The 21744-nt window shown below is 42.7% G+C and overlaps 1 protein-coding gene across 1 annotated transcript in view; it reads right to left on the reverse strand.

Annotated features, from left to right (window-relative positions):
* Positions 1-526: 526 nt before the first annotated feature.
* The window catches only part of LOC104940405 (calmodulin-binding transcription activator 1), a 51705-nt gene continuing 30487 nt past the window's right edge, over positions 527-21744 (reverse strand). The window contains exons 7-23 of the mRNA XM_027279423.1: positions 19709-19862; positions 16790-18181; positions 16303-16757; positions 15049-15175; positions 14358-14492; positions 10520-10668; positions 9908-10092; positions 9756-9834; positions 9399-9666; positions 8649-9181; positions 7517-7665; positions 7183-7423; positions 6940-7008; positions 6039-6184; positions 5886-5954; positions 5701-5731; positions 527-5131 (exon numbers count right to left, since the gene is read on the reverse strand). Of these exons, the coding sequence (XP_027135224.1) occupies positions 5099-5131; positions 5701-5731; positions 5886-5954; positions 6039-6184; positions 6940-7008; positions 7183-7423; positions 7517-7665; positions 8649-9181; positions 9399-9666; positions 9756-9834; positions 9908-10092; positions 10520-10668; positions 14358-14492; positions 15049-15175; positions 16303-16757; positions 16790-18181; positions 19709-19862 (4215 nt within the window). The 3' untranslated portion in view covers positions 527-5098. The remainder of the gene's footprint in view (positions 5132-5700; positions 5732-5885; positions 5955-6038; positions 6185-6939; positions 7009-7182; positions 7424-7516; positions 7666-8648; positions 9182-9398; positions 9667-9755; positions 9835-9907; positions 10093-10519; positions 10669-14357; positions 14493-15048; positions 15176-16302; positions 16758-16789; positions 18182-19708; positions 19863-21744) is intronic.

Raw genomic sequence — 21744 nt, forward strand, 5'->3', positions numbered from 1 at the left:
GGTGTTTTTATAATACTTAATGCATATTTTGAATTTGGCTGATATTTTCAGCCTTTATATTACATTTATAGCCCATAATCTACTTCCATGGACATATCCTATTACCTTCAAACTCACAGGCACAAATGTGTATAAATTATACTCATTTATATTCATAAAGCATAGACAGTATGGCTTTATCTCTGTCTCTCTCAACTATTCAAAATGTTTTGGTTGCAAGAATTCAAACTCACTGTATGAATACTATTGTTTAAATATGCCAAACTAATATTAATGTTTCTCCACTACAAATTCCGCAACCAAACCTTTGATTTAAAAAAAAAAAAAAGGTCTGAAAGTGGATATTGTGATCCAGAAATATTAGGTATTAAAAAGGTGCAAGCCACTGTACATCTTTCAGATCCTCCAAAAAAACGCTGAATAAAACAACCGTAAAGCGTTCCCCCTTCCTCCCTCCCTATAGTCTGCAGCATGTTGGACAAGACAGATTACAACAAGGAATAAATATCAGGCAAAAAAAAAGAAATAAGTTAAAGTGCAAATTTTCTTTTTATTCTGATTTCATTTTACAGCAGAAATTATGTAAAGCATTCAGAAGACATTTTCCACATATAAGGGCAATATTCAAAACACTTTGCATGGCCTCAGCAACAAAATATTCTTTTAAAAACATCAACAATTTAGTGATGCTTGTGCATGCACATTTGTAAAACAAAGTAAAAACTAGGCTACAAAGAAAAAAGGAGGAATGAAAAGACTGAGATAGGCATGGAGAACACAACAGCAGGCAAGGTGGGAATACAGCAGGAAATGAGAGAGAGAGAGAGAGAGAGAGAGAGAGAGAGGAGGGCAGAGAGGGAGAGGGAAGACGGGGTGAAAGAAGAGGAAGGCAAGGAGAGGTCTAGCCATAGATTATCTATAAGGGTCTACCATTCTAGCATGCAATGTGGTGTTTGGCCACGCCCTCTCAAAACAAGGCCTGAAAGGTTATACCATTCATTTCTAGGCAGACTTATGAGAACAGAGGCCATCTCTGCGCATGTCTACCAGCTGTCTACTATGGCAATATTTCTTTATTTTGATTTTTTTTAAACTTTTTTTCTACTCTACATACTTTTTTTTTTTATTTTTACAGTCACCATCCTCTCCAAAAACATGAACATATTGATGGATTTTCTGCAATCTGTGTGTCTAGTTTCGTGTGTGTATTCTGTTCCTTGATAAGCGCAAGCATTTGGCTGTTGGCTGTGTGTGTATATTTGTCTGTGTGTGTGTGCACATAATATATAAAGGAGTCCAAAGCAGTGTTCTTTGTGACTTTAGTTGTGCTGATGTGAGAGGAGGGGCAGTTTAAGAGGAGGTTCAAGTGATACCGTAGCATGAATGCTCCTGACAGCGCTGTCCTGACCGTGGCTGTCTCTCAGTATGATGAAAATTCATAAAACATGTGAAACACACATAATAGAGATCTTCCAATTGTAAATCTTTCAATATACTATCGCGTACAATTTCTTTTTCTTTTTTTTTAAATTAATAAAATCGAGATGACACGTGGCCATTACCTATTTTTGCATTATTTAAGAATTTTTTTTGTATTAAGAATTTTGTGCGTTTAAGACAAGAGCAAGTGTACAAATAGAAATATCGCTTCTTAGTTCTTTGAATTTAGTTTATATTGAAACAAAATCCTATAAAATACGGGAGTTGGAGTTTTTCTTTTTTTTTTTTCTCGTAGAAAAAGTGATGCAAACACAGCTTTGAAGCAGCAAACAGATCACGTTTGCTGCTTCACAACATGAGACCGGAACATCAGAAGGAGTAAGTCAATCAAGAACATGATTTGAATAGTAAATTTGTAGATACTGATTAGTGAATGAACAACTGGAGTATCCCTAACATACACAAATATGTACACATACATGTGCACACACAAATGTACACAGTACAACTCTGTCAGCGATCATTACACTCCACATACCATCTCCCTGCTCTTCAACCCTGAGTAAAATCTAAGGGAGAGATTTAATTGTTCCCAAAGACATAAGCGCAGAGAGAAAGAGTGTGGCTTTTTTTTTTGTGTGTCTGAACATGTACATTTGTGTATGTATGTGCTCATGTGTGCACGTGCACATCTGTGTGAGAGGGTGGGAGAAAGAGAAAGACAAAGAAAGAAAGAAAAGTGTGTATGACGGCTATTTTGTCCTCTGGAAAACTGTTGCTTTCATTGAAATTCTGCAAGAATTTTTTTTTTTGAGGAAAGACAGACAAAGTGAGTCCATGCAAGAAAAACACAATCTTCCTCCCAGCAGCGACACCGGGATGTTGAATAGACTCATTGACAGTGCCTTTCATACACAGACGTGAAATTCTATGGTTTTCTCTTTTCTAATACTGCAAAACTGACACACAAGTGGGGCATAAAGTGATACTGTAATTACTGGTTTGTCTCATAAAGCAACACATAGCATCAATCAGGCCATGAGCACCCATTCATACCACTGACAAATTAGAGCTTCTAACCTAGACTCGGATCAAGTTTAACACTGTCAAGTTCATTTTTAACACACAATTTAGGAAAATAAACAGGTAACTGGCAACCTTTTGGAGGACATACAATAGATATTTCCTGATATTAGCTTGCACTTTTCTTGTTATTGAGCAGGCACTTTCTAAACAGAGCTTTCCAGAAGTCTAAAGTACACGTTGTACAATAATGGCAGTGACAATGAGTAGAACAGAAAAATTAATCAAATGATATGTAAAAAGTGGGGAGGAGACATTCTGTTTGGAGATGGAAAGCTTTGACTGGAGGCCAGGCTGGATCCGCTGTAGGTGTGATTAATGGTCTTAATAAAAGCTAGTATGTTGCTGAAGCACAACCACACTGTAAAGAATGTAGCGCCCTTTTCCTTTTTTTTCTTTTTTTCTTTTTTTTTTTTGGATCATCATTCATTGCATTCATATTAAAACGACCACCATCGTCTTCATCACCATTAGTTTCATTTTCATACTTGCATCATCACCTTCGTCTACACTCTAAGTCTGCCTTAGACAAACCTCAGAACTTGTAGGAGGTCTACGGTTGAGCTAGAACTAGATCTCTTCTACTGTTTATTGTCTGTGTGTGTTGCCTCTGTGGATCTTACTGATATCTTTTGGGTGTTGGTTTCCCCAACGTAACATACTGTTAGGCAAAATAGCATTCATAATAATTGGCACTACTGGCAAAAAGGGTTTAATTTTTGCTAGCCAAGAAACAAAAGCACAAAGTGTAAATGTTTTGTCTGAAAGATCATTGTTTCAGCTAACTTTGTTTTCCCACTTATAATTCTAACATTAGATTTTTCAGTTGCATGCTTTAACAAAATGTTCTTTTCAGTAACACTTATACTGGATACTCTTAAAGTGAAGCAGTTAAAATCCTCTCACAGTCCATATCCACTAACATGTTCTTTTTGCTGTTTCTTTGTCTTAAATCTCATGCACATTACTCCGTTTGTAATATCTACATTATTTACAAGCAATACAGCCATCCTGTGTACCCAGGTCTCTGTCTTAAGTTCTCATTATGGGAGTAAAATAATTTATAATCTTAAATACAGTCCTCTTATGAAAAAGTTTCAGGGTCCTCGTATCCCCTTACCTCGTCAGTTTATATACAGGAATATGCAATAGTCCAAAATATGGATTTGATCGCCCGTATGGGCTAATATGGGGACCAATGCCCTGTATAGGGGCAGGTATAGGACCCATGTCCTGTACAGAGCAAGCATAGAGACCTCTCAGAGTCAAGAAGAAGTCAAGGCAATGGTATGTGACTCTCTCCTCAAAACCACAGTTAGGATTTAGAGGTTCACGCAAAGAACAAACTAACAGAGACATTTAACCATTGGAACATGTCATATTTTACCACACAAGGGGGGAAAACCAGTCTCAAGCTAAACCACTCTTGAGCCAATTAAATAAATAATTAGACCCTTAAATAAATAGAGTAAAAAAAGCACCCAAAATAAGTCATTTGTCCTTACACAGTTCACATTACACAGGGCAAGGATAAGTTGATGAGGACGTAAGTGAGACACAACTACACATAGAAATACAAAAGAAACAACACTAAAGCAGTTTGGCAAGCATGCAGGAGCTCGTAGCTCAAACACATGCATTGAATTGAACAAACACGGACACACCACGTCAGGCGAGCAAAGTGCTGCCTCTGAGAACGACTCCATACAAAGTCCATGTAACAAATTAAGACATCGTTATTCAGACCCCCAACCCTTATCTAACAATGCCCCTCTTACATTCAAGTGCAGTTCCTCCCCTTTGGATCGGGTGACTGATTAATAGGTTTGAAAGCCTGTGAGTCAGAGTGGTTGGTGGTATTGTGATATATTGAATCAGCTGAATGATTTGCCACTATAGCTCTTCAGGATGATGGAGAGGAGGAATTAGCGAAAAAACCTTGCATGCAAATGCAACATAGAAGTGAGTTTTTTGGTTTATGTTTTCTTATTCTTTCATGGATCACTGTTTGGATACAAAACGCATTGTATATTTTCTGCATGTCAAAGTAGCCTTCATCTTGAGCCAGCTGTTCCATCACCGGAACCTTTCAGCACATCCGGTTGCTGCCGTGAACGGCAGGATGTTGCCGTCGGGTCCTTCCACGCGTCCTCTCGTCTGACTCGACTTGCTTTTGCAAAGAAACATACCCATGAAGAGTGCAAAGAATGCCATGAGGTTAATGTGATGGCCTCCCAGTGAAACTGTGGAGGAGGATCAGTGCTGTGGGAAGAGCCAGGTCCCTGGGCTCTACCCAGCAGTCTGTCTGTCTGAGCTGCCATGATGGACACCTATCCTGTCCTCAGTCTGTCTGGGAAGAGTTTTTTTTTCCCCCCCTCTTGAGATAAGAGGGGAGAGAGGGTGAGAGAGAAGGAGGGAAGAGGGGGAAGAAATGGGCAGGAGATGGGGAATGGAAAGGGGAAGGTGTTTTTTGGGAGGGTGGATGGAAGGAACAGGGAGAAGATGGAAGGAGGGCAGGGTTTATAAGATTGCTCACAGGCTGAGGGGGCTGTGTCTGGGGCCTTGCGGTGGGCTCTCAGGACCCCTGGCCTTTCTCTGCTCTCTGGCCCTGAGGGGGAAAAAAAAACAGACACACATTAGAGACACACTCAGAGAGGGTTTTTAAGTGTTTGTGTGTAATTGTGCATTGCACTTTCATATCCAAAGGCCATACTTTATTCAACAAACCTGCTGCAATTCCCACCCGTCACACACTCGTAAAAGCACACGCTCCATCCTGTTATCCTCCCCACCCATCAAGGCACAAAAAAAGAGACTGGCAGGCCAAGCAAGACACTTAAAGTCCCCTAGTGAGGTCAGTCAGAACATGCCCCCATGAAGACCATATGCAAGAATTGCTGCTCTATCTATCTGTCAATCATGCAGAAGTACCGACATCATTCAGCAGCTCCCAGAGAGAGACAGAGATAGATAGAGAGAGAGAGAGAGAGAGAGAGACAGAGAGAGAGAGAAAGAAAGAGACAGAGGTAGGGAGATAGGTAGGGAAGAAGAGCGCGAGAGAGAGCGAGAGGAAAGGATGATAATCCAGGATCTCCTCTCCCCCTCCCTCCGCTGACATGCAAACAGGCATCAGCCACCAGGAGAGAGGGAGAGAGAGAAGAGAGAGAGAAGACTCACCCGTTTCAGAGGCCTATGGTCCATCAAGGGGCTTCACAGGAACAGTAAAACAACACCAACTATTAGCACCAATCTAGCGAGGGCACGTGTGGCAGTGGGCTGTAAGTGTGCGTGGGTAATGTGTATGGTTGTGTGTCCTTGGAAGTGTGTGCAGGCAGGAGTGTGTCAAGTGTTTCATGTCTCACCTGTGGCGGCATCGGAGCAGGAACCTCAGGATCTTGCGAGCAGCCTGGTTCTGTTTTTTTGTTAGGAGGCTGCTGTAAGTGAAGATAAAGGAGTAAGAACAACACATTTACATAATCATGCCCTTTGTGTGAGTAAGTGAGTGAGTGAAGTACCTGAGGGAGTGTCTATAGGAGCGGTAGTATTGCTGGATGAGGACCGCTGCTCTACGACTTTGTTGGAACTTCCTCTGCTCATGGAAACTCCGGAAACGACTCTGGATCAGGATGGCTGCCAGGGTCATCCTCTTATAAAGTGCATACTGAGAGAGAAGAGAACGGCAAAATGTAAACCCTTTTGTATACCTTTGTAATGCTCAGTCCTTTTTCATCCACCGATGAAAACAAAAAAACTCAATGATAAACAGAGAATGTGTTAACTTCAAATGAGTCAGCTCAGTGTATAAAAATTTTAACTTTCCTCCAGTGAATCTACAGTGTATAACTGAGTATATAATCCTAGTCTAAAACACATATGTGTGCATGTATGTTTGTAAAAAAAAACATTGTTCTCTTTGGTCAGAATCTCCCAAAACAGCGTGGGAAGGCACATTTTCATGTTTTGTGGTTATAACTGTTTCCCTCTGTGATCTCAAATCATGATTTATCGCAGAGTAAGAACTTGTACATTTAATATTGTTATTAATAAAACTTAATATATCATGTTTAGCTGCCTGAAGCAAAGACAAAAATGTGTAATAAAACTGACTCGAGTGTGAATACACCTTTCTACAATAAACAGAATTAACGATGTGAATAACTTCAACGTGGAGGGACATAAGGAATGACATGATGCAGCAGTATGGCTTCATTATAGATGAGTACATTTGAGGTTCTGGAAAGATAAAAAGTAAATGCTGTTAGTTCAATTTGTTTGTGTTTGCTTCGTTTTAGCCTAAATCTAAGAAGGGAACACATCCACTGATGCTTTTATTTCTGGATATCTAATTCAGCACTTGACTGAAGGTCCGTCTGACATAATAGTGGGTTGATCCTAGCTGTGTGTTGTAACTCTTACCTGCTTGTATCTCTTATAGCAGCGCTGAATCACTGCTGCAATCTCTTTGCGTTGTTCCTGAATGGGACCCTGCGGGGAGTGGCATTAAGAGTTTTGAATAAACATCATCTATGTTAAGTGGTACATGGTCAGCTTAAAGTTTTTCAAATGATTGTGATTTATTTGAATTTGAGTGCGTCAGATTATTTCACAATCTCTTGGACCAACTTCACAATCAAATGAGTGAGTGGAGGCCATGTTTACCTTGTGTTTTCTGAGGGAGTGCAGAGCATGCCTGATGGTCTCATACAGCTCTCCCTGTTCTGCGTCAGTCATGGCTAGACAGGAAGAGTCAGTTTTCAACCTCTCCTCTTTCATAGCTGCACAGAGGAAGGAGCTCCAGTCAAAGGAGGAGGACAGGGCTTGCTTAGCCTGAGGACTCTGCTGATCCTCAGGCCCTGAGTTTGTTTTGGAGCTAGGAGTCTGGGGCTTGGAGTTCAGAATCCTGGAGAAAAGCAGAGCAATGCTAAAGTTTTATAGAAGGTCAGTGAGTTAGGTCAAGAAAATATGGTCAATTCAGGATTTTGTTTCCACTCACCTCTCCACCTCACTGAGGTAACCAGACAGTAATCTGACATCACTGCTGAGCCCCACCTTCCCGGAGTCTGTTTCAGTCTCCAGTGCCTCCTGCTTAAGCCTACCAGTTGAAGCCTCCATGATGTGATCAGCTAACATTGTAATATCCATCTGCAAGACATGCAGTTCAGGCGTTATTTACATATTTATAACACCTGTTGGCATTTATTGTCATGCCTTTGCTAATAATCATTCATCTCTCTGTGCTTCTTAATTTAAGGAAACGACTGTGGGTTTCTTTTAATTTTCCTGAGTCCTGCACTATGATCATCACTTGATTTTGTAAGTTGTAAGCTGCTCTGAATTTCAGCCTGCATGCTCTCATTAAATGTGTTTAGGAACATTTGGCTTAACCTAAACACCAGACTTTGTTCCTGTCATACATAATTTACCTCTCTTCATGAGCCCTCTTGCCACACTTGACATGACATCCAGGTATTTCTAACAGTTAGGTAAGACGGTCACGTGCCTTCCAGTGGTGGCTACTTATCTTCTAAATCAGTATTAAAACTTTAAACCTTTTTCAGCATGTGGTCAAGCTCAGTGTTTCGCACGTGCTATGTGTGAATCCATTTCTTCATTGTAAGGTTTAACCAGTTGGTACAAGGATGTTGTTATTGCCAGTGAGTAATATGTAAGTGCATTTGATCATTCATATTGGTGTGTGTCTGCTTGTATGGGAATAACTTGGTGGTGGAGTTTGCACTGAGGTGCACTTATGCTTATGGCAGCATTCTATGTAGAAAAAGTTTGAGTAGATTATATGTAATACTTTTACCTATTATCCTTAAGCCATTATCTGTTTACCTGGTTTAGGTTCATGTTTGTTACTCTTACACCTCTTGGCCTGTGGTTTTGTGATTTTTTTTAACCTAAGGAGGTTTTCATGGGAGTTTTCCCTTATTCACACTGAGGGTCAAAGTTTGGGGAGAGTTGTTTTCATAGTTTTTTTAATGTATTGTTCATGTATTTTATCACACACATGGCACACATGCAAGCCAGCTGTACACATTGTTCATTACATACAGTACAAAAAGATCCGTTTTGGTTAAAGAACAAGATGAAAACTGCCCCTAACAATCTGCTCCCCCTACCTGCAGGTCCTCTGTGTTATCCTGATAGGTCAGCAGCTCTGTCTCCTCTCCCCTGTCAGACAGCACTCTTTGGCGCAGGTGAATGGCCAATCGTTCTTTTCCTAGAATCCTCCTGGCTAGGCTACGCTGCCCCAGAGTCTGTCTCAGACTCCACCTGGTGCCCCCTCCGGACCTCCCTATCCTGGCCTGCAGGTGGGAGAACGGAGCGCTGGGGAGCTGAGGACGGTTAGGGCTGGAGCTGGCAGGAGGTGTGTTCTGACAGCTGAGGATAGAAGGTTGAGTTTGTATGGTGTTAGGGGGGAGAGAGTGTTGAGGGTTAGGACTGGAGGACGAGTTGAGGAGGGAGTTGAGGGTGTTGGTGCCAGGGGCTGAGTTAGCTAACTGTTGCTGGGTGTCTGGGCTGGGTTTGAGTCTCTTGGCTGGGGGTGGACCTCCCTGTTCTCCCTGGGTTCCCTGTTGGGCTCTGTGTCCTGTTTGGCTCCAGCTCTGGTTCTGGTTGTCTGGCTGGCTCTCTGCCCTGGGTCTCCTCAGCTCTGAGAAAATAAACATGATGGAAAATAAGAGAAAGTCTAATAATGATGCCTACAGCACCAGATATGCTAACTTATTAAAAAATAAAACTGAAACTAGCAGCTTGGTTACATACCACTACAACTGAGTGAGAGACACTTTTTTGTGTTTTAAATGAACAGAGCCTTTTACAAATTCCTCCTTGGTGGTGATAAACCACAGAATAGCAGGCTTTCCCACCTGAGTTAGGATTTGGTGTAGGGCTGTTGCTTATTCCGCTGGTCTGTGACTCTCCTCTCCACCTGTCCATCCAAGCGTCAGCAGGCTGACCCTGTGCTTGAGGAGTCTGTTGCAGCTGCTCCAAGAGCTCAGCCAGTCGAGTGTGGCCCCGAGATCGGGCGATGTTGAGCGGCAAGCGTCCCAGCGAATCAGGAATAGCCAGAGCTCTTGGGTCCCACTGATAAAGCACCAATGCTGCCTCAGTATGGCCCAGAGCACAAGCCCACATCTAAAGAGACCATAGGAAGACCGATATCATGCACAGGCATGAAGAGAAAGACACATTCAGAACACCATTGAGAAATATTGATCACTCACCAGTGGAGTGCAGGAGAAGTGGTCTACGTTGAGTGGATCCACCTCCAGCTCAAGGTCAATACTGTCAGCATGCTTTGTGCTGCAGAGATAACAAAGGTGAAATGAACAGTCTGTGTATTCACAATGGTGTGTCATGATTGTGTGTTACTCACCGCCAGCGAATGAGTGTCTGAATGAGCCCTGCATAGCCCTGAGCTGCAGCCAGATGCAGTAAGGTCATTCCTCTTGAGTTCTTACTGTGGACGAGCTGATTAGATGAAGCCCAGCATGGCTGAGACATCATCTTCTCACACACCACCACGACACGGCCCTCAAATGAACCTTGATCAGGAGAGATCTGGAGCATTGTGGAGACATAAAGGGCAGAGTTATTCTTAAGAGTTTCCAGGAGTTTTAGCTACAGCATTTCTGTGCCAAAAATGTTTTTCAAAGTGTCACAAAGGTTTGTTTTTTTACAGAGAAAGAGTCTAGTGTTCAGCAAAGAGAGCTATAAAGAAGACTTGAGGTTTCTGTAGACTGTTTTAAAGTCAGGTACTGAACACTTGTGACCTTATAACAGAAACACTTTTACAATCTAATGAGATCTAGTACTATAGTCCTGCAGCAAAATGTCAGATTTGTGAGGCTTACTTTATACTTCAAACCAAATCTCAATGATTCAACATGGTTTAAAAACTCGCTATGGTTACATTTTTATAATTAAACTACTGTTTCTCCCTTTCAGATTATGTAGCTTAAAGGGAAAATGTGTCTTAATGTCTTACTTGAGATTGCTGATCAGTGGCTCCTCCTCCTTCCACCCCGCTGCCCTTGGTTGCCATGGTTTCTGAGCCTGGGTTCTGATTGGTTATCTCAGCCATCCTCTGTTCCATCTGCTCCAGACGCTCCAAGATAGACATCCTGAACTGGGTATCTACAGAAACGAAGGTGGGACACACAGAGCTGTAAACATCGGCTAGCTGTTTGTTGCATTTAAGTAAATCAATATTATGTTTTAGTAAATCCTACTTAGAGAGGCTTAAAGAGAGAAGCTCTTCTTTGATAGGCTCAATGCTGGAGAATGAATCAGGACTGAAATCCAATAAATCCCCTCACCAACAACTGAAATTTGGAAACCTGGAAACTGTGTGTTTGTGCATTTGTAGAAATGTAGGTTTTGTGTGTCCGTGGCATGGCCGTGTGTGAATGTGACCCTTTGTTTCAGTGCTGCTGCAGTTTTGCTGCAGTGCACATTATGTCATTCCACCTGCTGCTCTCTCACTCAGTCTCTCTGTTTTTCTCTCCTCTCATTTCACTCCTATTTTTCTTTCTGCTGCCTGCAGCACACAAACTGAGCCGAAAGGGTGGAGCCACGAGAGTGACACAAAGGCTCAGACCCCTCCCTCTCTACTCTGCCAATCAGAAGAGGAGCAGAGTTCGCTGGAAATGCAGCGTCTTTGAAAACAAAGCAAAACACTACTCTGTTCCAAACACATCAACTGCCCATTGTAACTGTATAGCAGATTTCTGGTCACAAAACAAGCATTTAATGCTTGCAGACATGAAACATTTAAACAACAAAACAGGATGATTGAGAAGACCACGGGGATTAACATCCACTATGAGTGGTTAATTATAACAGCTAATACCTTAAAATATCATTATGAAGTGGACAAACATCCACTGAAATTCTGAAATTAAATAGGGATGAAATGGTGATTGAATCACCCTCTAATTGACAAGTCAATTAATTAAATTAATTTACGTGACTTTCCAATAATAACGTTTTTTGTGCCATTTTTCATTTTACAATTATTTCATCTACCTGCTGCAAGGCTTATGTTATGAAGGATAAACAGGGATACAAGAAAGGCCACTGGAACATTGGAGACTCCTCCTTTTAAAAGTCATTTTAGGAATTAATTAAAAAATTAATGAATCAGTTCTTTGTCAATAGCATGCAATTATATCTTAACTAATAGTCTTTAACCACACAATTTAAATGCAAATGAAATACATTATTATTAATTAAGGAAATAGATTATAATTGACCAGTAAAAAAAAAAAAGTCATTAATATTCTGGTGACACACTCCAACTTCTATAAAGGCAGAGTCTCCTTAGATTATCTATTATGATCACTGTCCTGCTCTTCAGTGTAGATTCAGCTGCTTTTCAAACTTTGATTGATGATTGACTTTATTTACTGACCAACTTGGACTCTGACACTTTTTCTGTGCTGTTGAAGGGTTTTTTTTTTTCCACTGGTAATGCATTGTTTCCATGGTATCTCCACCAATATATGAGGCTCTGCACTGTGTTCTGAACACTGACCAACCACAACACAGTTTAAAGTGAGATCAGCAAACTCTGATTGCAACACATTGCATTGCAAAACCAAAGCTGAACAACAACAGTAGCAATAATTAATTGTGTTTTCATTCAAATCAAAATTTGTGTTTAGGTACTTTTTTTGTTTCTATATTAAGTGAACTGCAGGTTTTATTAGATGCACATAAGCAGTTACTTTTGTTCATATATTAAATTCATTTGTTTGACTGGTCAAAGTTACTTGGAGAATTATTCATTAGACAAACGCACTTTTGGCAGAGGGTTCACACAGGGAAACTTTCAGTAGTAAACATGAAAAATGTTAACATTTATACAGGTATTCAAGCGTTGGGTGATCAACAACATGCCCACATGTCTGTGCATATAGGCCTGTTATTATGTGGGCCTGTACAGGAGTCACATTTCTGTGAGTTTAGTGGCGCTGTCCACTCCTGGAGGTGCTGAAACGGAACACAATTAAACCAAACAAGCGGCTCTGCAACACAAGGCTCAAACATCTAGCGTGCAAACAACGTGAGGACTTGTGGCATTTCATCCGCCCCTTTGTCTGAAATCGACAGAGGCTGGGCTACTACACCACATGTCCCACACATATTTACACTGAAGCGTGAAATGCAAAAAAGTGGTTTCACAGATATGGAGTCGACATTTAAACAACAGGCATGTCCACCGTGAGAAAAACAAACAAACAAAACAAACAAAACAAACTTAACGAAGCTACAGACAACACACAAGCTGATAAATAAATAAAAAAAGAGCGCGTTTTGAAGTTATCATGAGTTTAAAATCAAATCAGCTACGAACCCAAACAGCGAGTCTCTCTATGTGCTGCTCTCTTTGTTCCCGCTTCTGCTCAACCCCGTTAGTTTGAAGTGTGCGACTCACACATTGCTACTCCGAGCGAGCAAAACACAACTAAGTGCAGGGGGGAGAGAGAGAGGGAGAGAGAGAGAGGGAGAGAGAGAGAGAGAGAGAGAGAGAGAGAGAGAGAGAGCAGCTCTCTCTCCACGTTGTGTCTGAGAGAGCAGACGCGCTTCAAATCGGCCCGCCAGTCTCGGAGCTGCAGGAGTCTCGGTCGTCATCGGTACAACAATAGACCGCACACAAACTCAGCCGGAACAATGGCATGTGACAAAGTCGCGTGTTGACGCATATTTCATCTGTCTATTTCTGTCAGGCTGTGAGGCTTTCACGCAGCCAAACAAAAGAGCTGAGCGAGGGGGAAAATTAAAAAAAAAAAAATAAACAAACAAAAATAAACAGCGCGCATAATCGTCGTTCAAAGTCAAAGCCTATATTTAGCGTCTATGAGGCTTTTGCACAGCGGACGCTGCCAGTGGTGCCCAACATTTTCACCGTCAAGTGGATCGCGGTTGTGCCAGTGTCCTTGCCCTTCACTCCAGCAAACAGACCAGCCTGCTGTGACTGTAGAGCCGCATTGCCGCATTGCGCAACAACGCAGAGACGGGGGCGAACACAGAGTAACCCAGGACATGCCTCGCTGAGGAGACCCGCGTGTTTCCCAGCTGCAATTGCATCAAGAGATATATTTGCACACAGAAGTTAACGCCCCTGGTGCTGTGCAGATATTTGCAACCAATCTCCCCAGAGCTGACTCAAAGAACATTTAATTGTCCTCTAACATCTTACCGTATGTTTTTAATTGGATTCGCCATCATTGCAATTTTCAGAGCTCTAACAGAATAATTAGATCAAATAGATTTGTTTCCAACATGCAAACACAGCGGGCTCCATAATAAATGATGTGCTCCCAAACAAGTCCAACACGAAGCCTAAAGCGTTTATGAATGGGGAGTGTAAAGACTGTGTCAGAGCCGTTTAAGAGTTCAGATTCATTCATGAATTAATCTGCATATATGCTGAGGAAATGTAGCCGTAACACAATACTGGGCAGTACATCTCATACAGTGACAGGGCGGCACACACACACAGCCACAGGTTCTCTCAAAAGTTTTGTATAAGTTTGTATGATAAAACTTTTCTGGGTAAATAGTTAAGTGCATGACCTTAAACATAAAGTATATTAGAAATAATGTATCACACACACACACACACACACACACATGCTTGCATTTGTTATTGATAAATACAACACTCCAGGCACACAATGAAGCGGTTATGTACAAGTCTCATTTTGTTCATGGTTTATGCTCTTTATTGAATAAATAACACCAGACACCCAGAGAACACCTGTGCAGCACTGTGCGCTCAAAAAAAAAAACAAAAAAAAAACACAAATAAGTGCTCTCACCATCGAGGGACAGCCAGTCATGCTGAGAAGATGGCAGGGCAGGAAGGTCACGCGCTTTGTATTCAAACACCACAGAGGAAGAGATGACTTCACCGCCCATAGCTACTTGCAGCATCACCAGTCCTGTGTCATGGGCTGGAAACAGATATCCGGTAAGGAGTTAGTTTAGACTGACTGTGTGCAGAGATAGAGCTACTGTCAGAGCATACATTCAGGCAAGTACGTTAATCATTATACACCATGAATGTCTATTACTTTTGCCAATGTGTGCATGCAAGAGACTATTTGCATTGCAGTTTTCCCCTGATCACACTTAATGTAGCAGAATGTGACTCATGTATCACTTACTATACCACTCCAAAACACATTAATAAGCAGAACTGTGTTCATTTTATGCCTAGTAGACAGCGTCCTTCCTCACAATGTTCTTTTTATATTGTTCTTATCTTCTGGTATAAAAAGGACTGCATCTCTCGATAAGGATGCGCAGCCAACAACGTTAGACTCTTCCTTTGTGTGCTGAAGAAAAACCTTTTTGCTAGAAACTGCTGATTATAGGGATTAGTGGGGTGACAGTTGGGATACGGTTTAAATCTAAAAAAAAAAATAAAGGAAAGTGTTTTTTCCATGTATGAGGTAGTGATAAGGAGTGGGTCTTGTGTGAGAGTGTCAGCATACACTGGTGTGTTACCTGGGCAGTAGCAGCGCAACACCCCGGGCTGGATGAGGGCAGCAGGGACACTGATGTGGTCAAAGAGACAGCTGTACTCACTGCTCGACTCCAACCATGGACCTGTGATCAGCACCTTCACTCCACCCTGCGGCACACAAACAGAGGCCTCAGTCTAATATCACACCGCAGGAAACAGCTTCTGAGTATTTGTTTAAACATATTTACCAAAGAGAAAAAAAGAGTCTGTCTGAAAATAAGGACACACCACCGCATGTATACTACAATGTCCTGCTATAACTAAAGTGTGTCAAAGTGTTAATGCGTTTACTGACTGATAAATGTGTTTCTATTAAATATCCATCTGTCCCTAAAAGCCTCAGAGACACAGGAGCTAATTTTTGGTTTTCCTCTGTGTGAATCTAAGCTGATACCTATTATAAATTGCCTCATTTACAAAGTGGTTATTATTTTGTTAATGACAAATCTATAAGTCTAAAAGGCCTGGTAGCAGCCCCTAGAGGCTGTGCTGCTCCTTACATCCAACAGTAGTTGGAAGGACACCGCCATGTTTTTCTGTAGCGTAGCTAAAAATAATACATGCACAACATATTGTCCTTCAAAAGTATACCACAATGAAAGATTCTGGCATTCGTAGAGCTTCAATTTAGTTCATTCTAAATATAATACCATCACCCTTTGAGTCTTTGGAAGACAATGTGTTTTTTTTTTTGTTTGTTTGTTTTCCAAAAACTCAAAAGTGTGGAGTAATCAGTATGCTGTAATACTGATGATCCCAGAAGAAAGTTGGAGAACAACATTATCCGCACACAAGCACATGTTGGAGATTTGGTTAGTTAATAAAGTTCTTTTCGACACTTCTTTCCGCTAATTGTATTAACCACCACTGGCATGTCACTATCTTTTTGAAATGATTGTTGTAAAGATGCTATGTTTTCACAAATTTCATCATAATTCAATGACAGAACTGGTGTCTGAGAAGTGGTACATGGGTAAATTAATGAAGCCACCCAGGGGAATCAGTGTAATATTGAAATTTCATCAAAATCCAATCAGCTGAGTGTGAGATATTCTGACTCCTTAATGACCACACAGCCAGGCTGGCAGTCTTAGTACAAATTGTGCTGAGTGTGATTTCAGCGCTGAACATCAGTACAAGCCGTATACCGTCAATCATGTGGTGCAAGGACTGATTTTCCTGTAGGGAACAATGATGAATAAATAATGAATCATAATCATGTTGGGTTTACTAACCTCAGGATAAGACCACTCTGGGGAGTAGTCTGTCACACCAAACAGCCTCCCAGTCTCCTGGAGTAGTCCCAGAGCTCCCTGCTCTACCTCCGAGCCCTGCAGGTGGCCTGGTCCTGTGCCTTGCTCCTCTCCTGCTGCCCCTTCCTGGGGCATGAGAACCCCAGTGACAGCTGCACCAACCCCACCTCCAGACCCCTCAACTGAGATGAAATCATTGATGAGGTCGGAGAACTGGCTCCCAAATGAAGCTTCAAACCCTTCCAGACTAATAGCTGCTCCTGCTCCAGCTGTTGTAGCTGACACTCCCCCACCTTGCTGAGAGCTGTAGAGTGCCCCCTCAATGCTTGCACCAGCAGCTATAGACTGGGGACTGGCCACCACTGAACTGCTGGCCCCTGACAAGCTTACACCATTACAGAGAATCTCATTTTCCCCTCCTCCCCCTCCCCCTCCTCCTCCACCTCCACCTCACTCCTCCTCGCCTCCCTGCCTTCTCCATTGTCATCCGTGGGTTGCAAATAGTGCTCAGTGTCAACACTTGTGTAGGCCTCGTGAGGGTCCCCAGACTTGAGAAGTAACTCCCCTCCATTTTCTGAAGCCTTGTCTAAGCCCCCAACCTCTCGATGTCTCCTGCTGCCTGACTGGTCAATGGTCGTATCCTGTGGTGTTAGAGGAAAAGAGCCGACTGCTGTTCCCTGTCCGTTCCTTCCACACAGGCCCTGCTGGTCTGGGCTGGCTTGGTGGATGTGTGTATGTGGGTCTCCATTGGTAACCGGAGAGTCTGTTGGCACCGTGGGCAGACCTATGTAAGCCTGGGCCTCACCTGATTCCTGGGTTGCCTCAGTACCGTTGGTCTGCAGTTGGGAGGGCTGGCTTGTCTGGGGTGAGGCCTGGAGGAAGAGGCTAGGAGAGGGGTGGTGTGCAGGCTGGGTCAGACTTGGGACACAGGCCGATGACATTACAGCACTGAAGTCCATCTGCTCCAGGGTGGTGCTGGGGCTGAGACCTGTCCCTTCTCCCACGTAACTACTCTGAGTGGCCAGTGGCTGCTCCAAAGGTGTAGTTTCCGTCTTGATGTTGTTGACAAGAGACGGGTTGTAGACAAAGCCGTTAGAGGAACAGTGGAGTCCCCCATCATCACCGTTACATCCCTCGGTCTTCCCTCCACCTCCTCCATACGTCTGGCCCTGCTTGGGATTGTTGAGGAAGCAATCAGGGTCAAAAGTCATGGTGGTTTCAGGGAGGCTGACTCCTCCACTAGAGTCTAGAGAGCTGGATAGAACCAACTCTCCTCCCTCCCCTAAGCCCACACCACCAGGAAATGATGCAAACCTCTGGTTTTCAGGGGCAACAGCCAACAGGATGCCAGCAGTGGTACTCTCATGGGTGGAGGCCAGCAGGTGGGTATGACCAGCCGAGTAAACCGAATCCCCAGTCAGTGTGGTGACCTCAGACATGAACACAGCTGTGCTCTGTGACAAGCCAGCCCCAATGGCGAGAGCAGGGCTGTCAGCCATGTCGCTGGTGATTGACAATGGGGAGCTCTGGGTGGTGTCTGGGACCTCCACCTGGTTGGTGGAGGTAGATGAGGACACTTCCATGCTGCTCTGTGGGAGAAGGGAAGGTTTGGTTATCCTGCCATTCCTCCTCTCTCCTCCGCTCGCTCTGCTCCTACCCCCTCCAGGACTGGGCTCTGTTTGGCCTTCTGACACATCGCTGTTCTGGACCTCTGTGCCATCTGCTTCCTCAGCTCTCTGACCTGCCGCTACGCCGGTACCCACTGCAGCTCCACCTCCTGCTGCTGCCCCTGACTCCTGCTTGGATGAGATGATGCGCTGCTTGACACTGGAACATTTCTGATGCAGGCTGCTTCCAGCACCTGAAGGGACATTCAAACAAAGGAAACAGCTTTTAAGACAACACATACTGTCCTTATTTGCTGTTCTTTCATTTGCTCAGGTCAATCTTCATAGCAATGTAGCATTATCTTACATCCCATACTTGAAAGTGTGTAATAGTGCCCTCCAGTGTTCAGAATGAACCCCCAAAAACTGTGCTCATGAATATTCTGATAACACTGCTTGAGGTGCTTGGGTGCTCAAAAACTTTAAATACGTATATGCAAAATGTTTGCAACGTGCTTCTTTTGCAAGACATTTCAATTCTAACATCTGGGGGTATTTCCGGTTTCTAAATTAGAAATTAATTACATTTTTGGGACCGATTCGTTTTCAAAGTGAAATTAAAAACAACAAACAGTTTAAGTGTCCAAGACCTAATGCCCATAAACCCCTCCAATTACCACAGAAGGATCAAGTCAGTGATCAAGAGAAAAACACTAGAAAAAGAAAAAGCATAAAGCTGTTTTGTGTGAGCAAATTAGGGCAGGCAGAAGAGTGAGAGGGAATATGAGTCGGTGGGGAGAGTGAGGTGCTACTCAAGTCAACAAGCCGCTTAGTTTTGGGCAGCTGTCCTTATTTGCCCTTCCAAACCAGATCAAAAGATGGATGGGATGAGGTAAGTGTGTGTGTGTATGTGTATTAGTGTGTGTACTGGAGTTATCTACTCCCTGATGCTCGTTTATGAATAATACATGCTGGATATTTTGGGCACCTCTGTCTTTTTTCTCTCTATCCCTCCCTTTCAGGGGTGAAATGTGTATCTACCTCTAGGTGGCAGCATAGTGCTGACTGTTGGGACCACAAAAAACAAGAAATCTAAATCTGTATAAAGCTTGGCTTAATGCTATATATGTACTGAATGTCTCTTCATAAGGTGGCTTTTTAATGTTGCCTTTAAATATAGCACTACTTTGTAAATTGTTGTTATCATGTTGACAGGAAGGACATGACGTTCTAAATCTTTATTCATCAACATTTAAATATAGACAAGGCCACTGTTAATACCTGAACATACCTTCATACCTTTGTCTAGATGTCGCTTTTTGCCTATTTATCATTACCTTCAGCAACATATTGGTATGATGCTTGCGCAAAATTATTAACACCAAGATTAGATATTTTTATCCTTGATGCAAGAGAGAAATTTTCATATAATCTCCAGTGAACTGCTGAAATCACCTGTTGTCTCATCTGATAAGCCATGGCACAGCTCCAGACTGTGGCGCCTTCTGCTGCCAAGTTGTTTACAAAACCTACAAGCAAGCCAGTGAACCAAATTATCTGTGTTTTAGATTAACACACTGGTTGGGTTCCTACAGACTAATTTTGTGGCTTGGCTAGGGTACGTCACCATCTTTTCATCATCACCGCTCCATGACAAGTTGGATTGTTATTGACCCAATGTGACTCATATCTCCAAGTTTAGGAAAAGTGTGAGGGCTGAAACATGAGAGCTTGAGTGTAGGATGGAGGTGAGTGCTGAAATGACAGCAAAGCTAACTCACACATGGGTTTGAGTTGTCCAATGAGCTCCTCCTTGCTCCACTTGGCCCACTCCTTCCTGTCTGTGTTGATGGAGCAGAGGACAGGACCACATGGCTTCCCGCTATCGTCCACTGCCGGTACATTCAGGTAGTGCACCAACACAATGTCTGGGTTCTACAGCGCAGACAGACGCACACAAATACACAAGAGACATGCACACGCATGGCGTTAGTTTAACATGGCCTTTATTCATTAATTCATTGTCATGTTCTTACCGGCATATGGGAAGGAGAGAATAAAATGAGTCTATTTACAGAGGGAGTGGAAGGAGGGGAAATGGAGAAGGAAAGCAGGAGAGAACGTGGAGGTCAGGGAGGAGGTCGAACATAGCGTGTCTGATAAGATTCTCTCACCTACCCATAAAAGATTTAACAGCTCGAGCCCACTCATCACTCTCTCTGACCCTGCAGAGGCCGTGGAAGTGTCTATATGTGCGTTTGTGTGTGTGTATGTGATATATACTGTACAGAGAGCGAATAAGTGAAACAGAGGGAGAGAGACGGTGGTTCAGAGTAGTTCCCACTATACTGTAGGCCACCAGCAGACCTATGGAAGTTCTACCCCATCAATGATTCAACAGGTGCGTCCACATGCATCTGTGTGTGTGTGTGTGTGTGTGTGAGAAGCGAGAGACAGAGAGAGAGGGAGGAAAAGAGAGACAGAGAGAGAGAGAAGCTTCTCTTGATGAAAGATTCAGTAGACAGACTCAGGTGAGGGGGAGGACCTGCTGAGGTGGAACACTTTTCTCTCCAAAAGAGGATGGCACAGTGGGCTGCTACAGCACCACACGGTGCAATGCAACAGCACTCACAGACTGATTTATGATCATATTCACTGACGTGTTTTCATATCTGCGCAAAGAGTAGAAAATGGCACTTTACAGATAAAGCAAGTAGAATTTCCGTTCATAATTTCAGACTGCAGGAATCTAAGTGTAGGCGTGCTGAAAAAAGAAAATATGTTGGGTTAGGGCATATTCAATTTACGGCCGGTGGCTGGAATGTCCTTGTAAATTTCATGTGACAAATTATGCAGGAAGTTCTGGTGAGGAATACATAAATATGTATGCATTTCCATATTTTAAATGAACACTGCTGGTTATTCAATATTTTCTTTGAAATGAACAGAGAGAGATGAAGAGAGGGCATGTTTAAGATTCATCATTTAACCGACCATCTGAAGTGGTGATGTCCTGGTGACCATATCTCGCATAGCCAATAGAGGCAGGGGGGCATATGTATGTATGTGTGTGTGTGTGTGTGTGTGTGTGTTGCTCTGCTGGTCTCTGTTGTCTCTCACATGAGCAATAGAGTGAGTCCAACATCTCTATGCTTCTATACACAGGGGACATCTGTGCATGTGTGTGTTGGTGTGTGAGCATGTTGTGTGTGTTGTTTGTAGCCCCAGGGTGTTTTCTTGGAGAGCACCACATAGAGAGTACCACATTTTAGTCCTTGATGCTCACTGTAAGTATTCAGTGTCAGGGTTCAATAACACACTGTGCTTGGAGAGTCAACTTCTGGAAAAGACATGTTTTTATTACTCTGCCCTGTATGCTATGTTATGTTATGTTATGTTATGTTATGTTATGTTATGTATACGAAATCTGTAGGCCAGACATACTTTAGGTATATTTTAGTGGTCTAGCTGCGTGTGTGTTGTTTGTATTCTATGTGTGTGTGTGTGTGTGTGTGTGTGTGTGTGTGTGTGTGTGTGTGTAGGACACTCGTCTCAGCCAAAATACATCCAGTTTTATTATGACCACAGCTTTGTTATAGTATTTTCACTGTAGTCTGCCTCATTAATTTAGTAGAGGAGGATGTTTATTGCTGGTTTATGGTTTAGCTGGTGTTATGTTTTGAAAATATAATGGACAGTTTAACAGATGAAACTCAAAACTGATACTACACTATATATTTTCTGGTTGTCCAGTTTTGTGTAGTATATTGAATGAAGCCCCACCATAACTGAAATGAATGTTACTAGACAGTCATAA

This window comes from Larimichthys crocea, chromosome VI (genome assembly GCF_000972845.2).
Source record: "Larimichthys crocea isolate SSNF chromosome VI, L_crocea_2.0, whole genome shotgun sequence".
In the NCBI taxonomy this organism is placed as follows: domain Eukaryota; kingdom Metazoa; phylum Chordata; class Actinopteri; family Sciaenidae; genus Larimichthys; species Larimichthys crocea.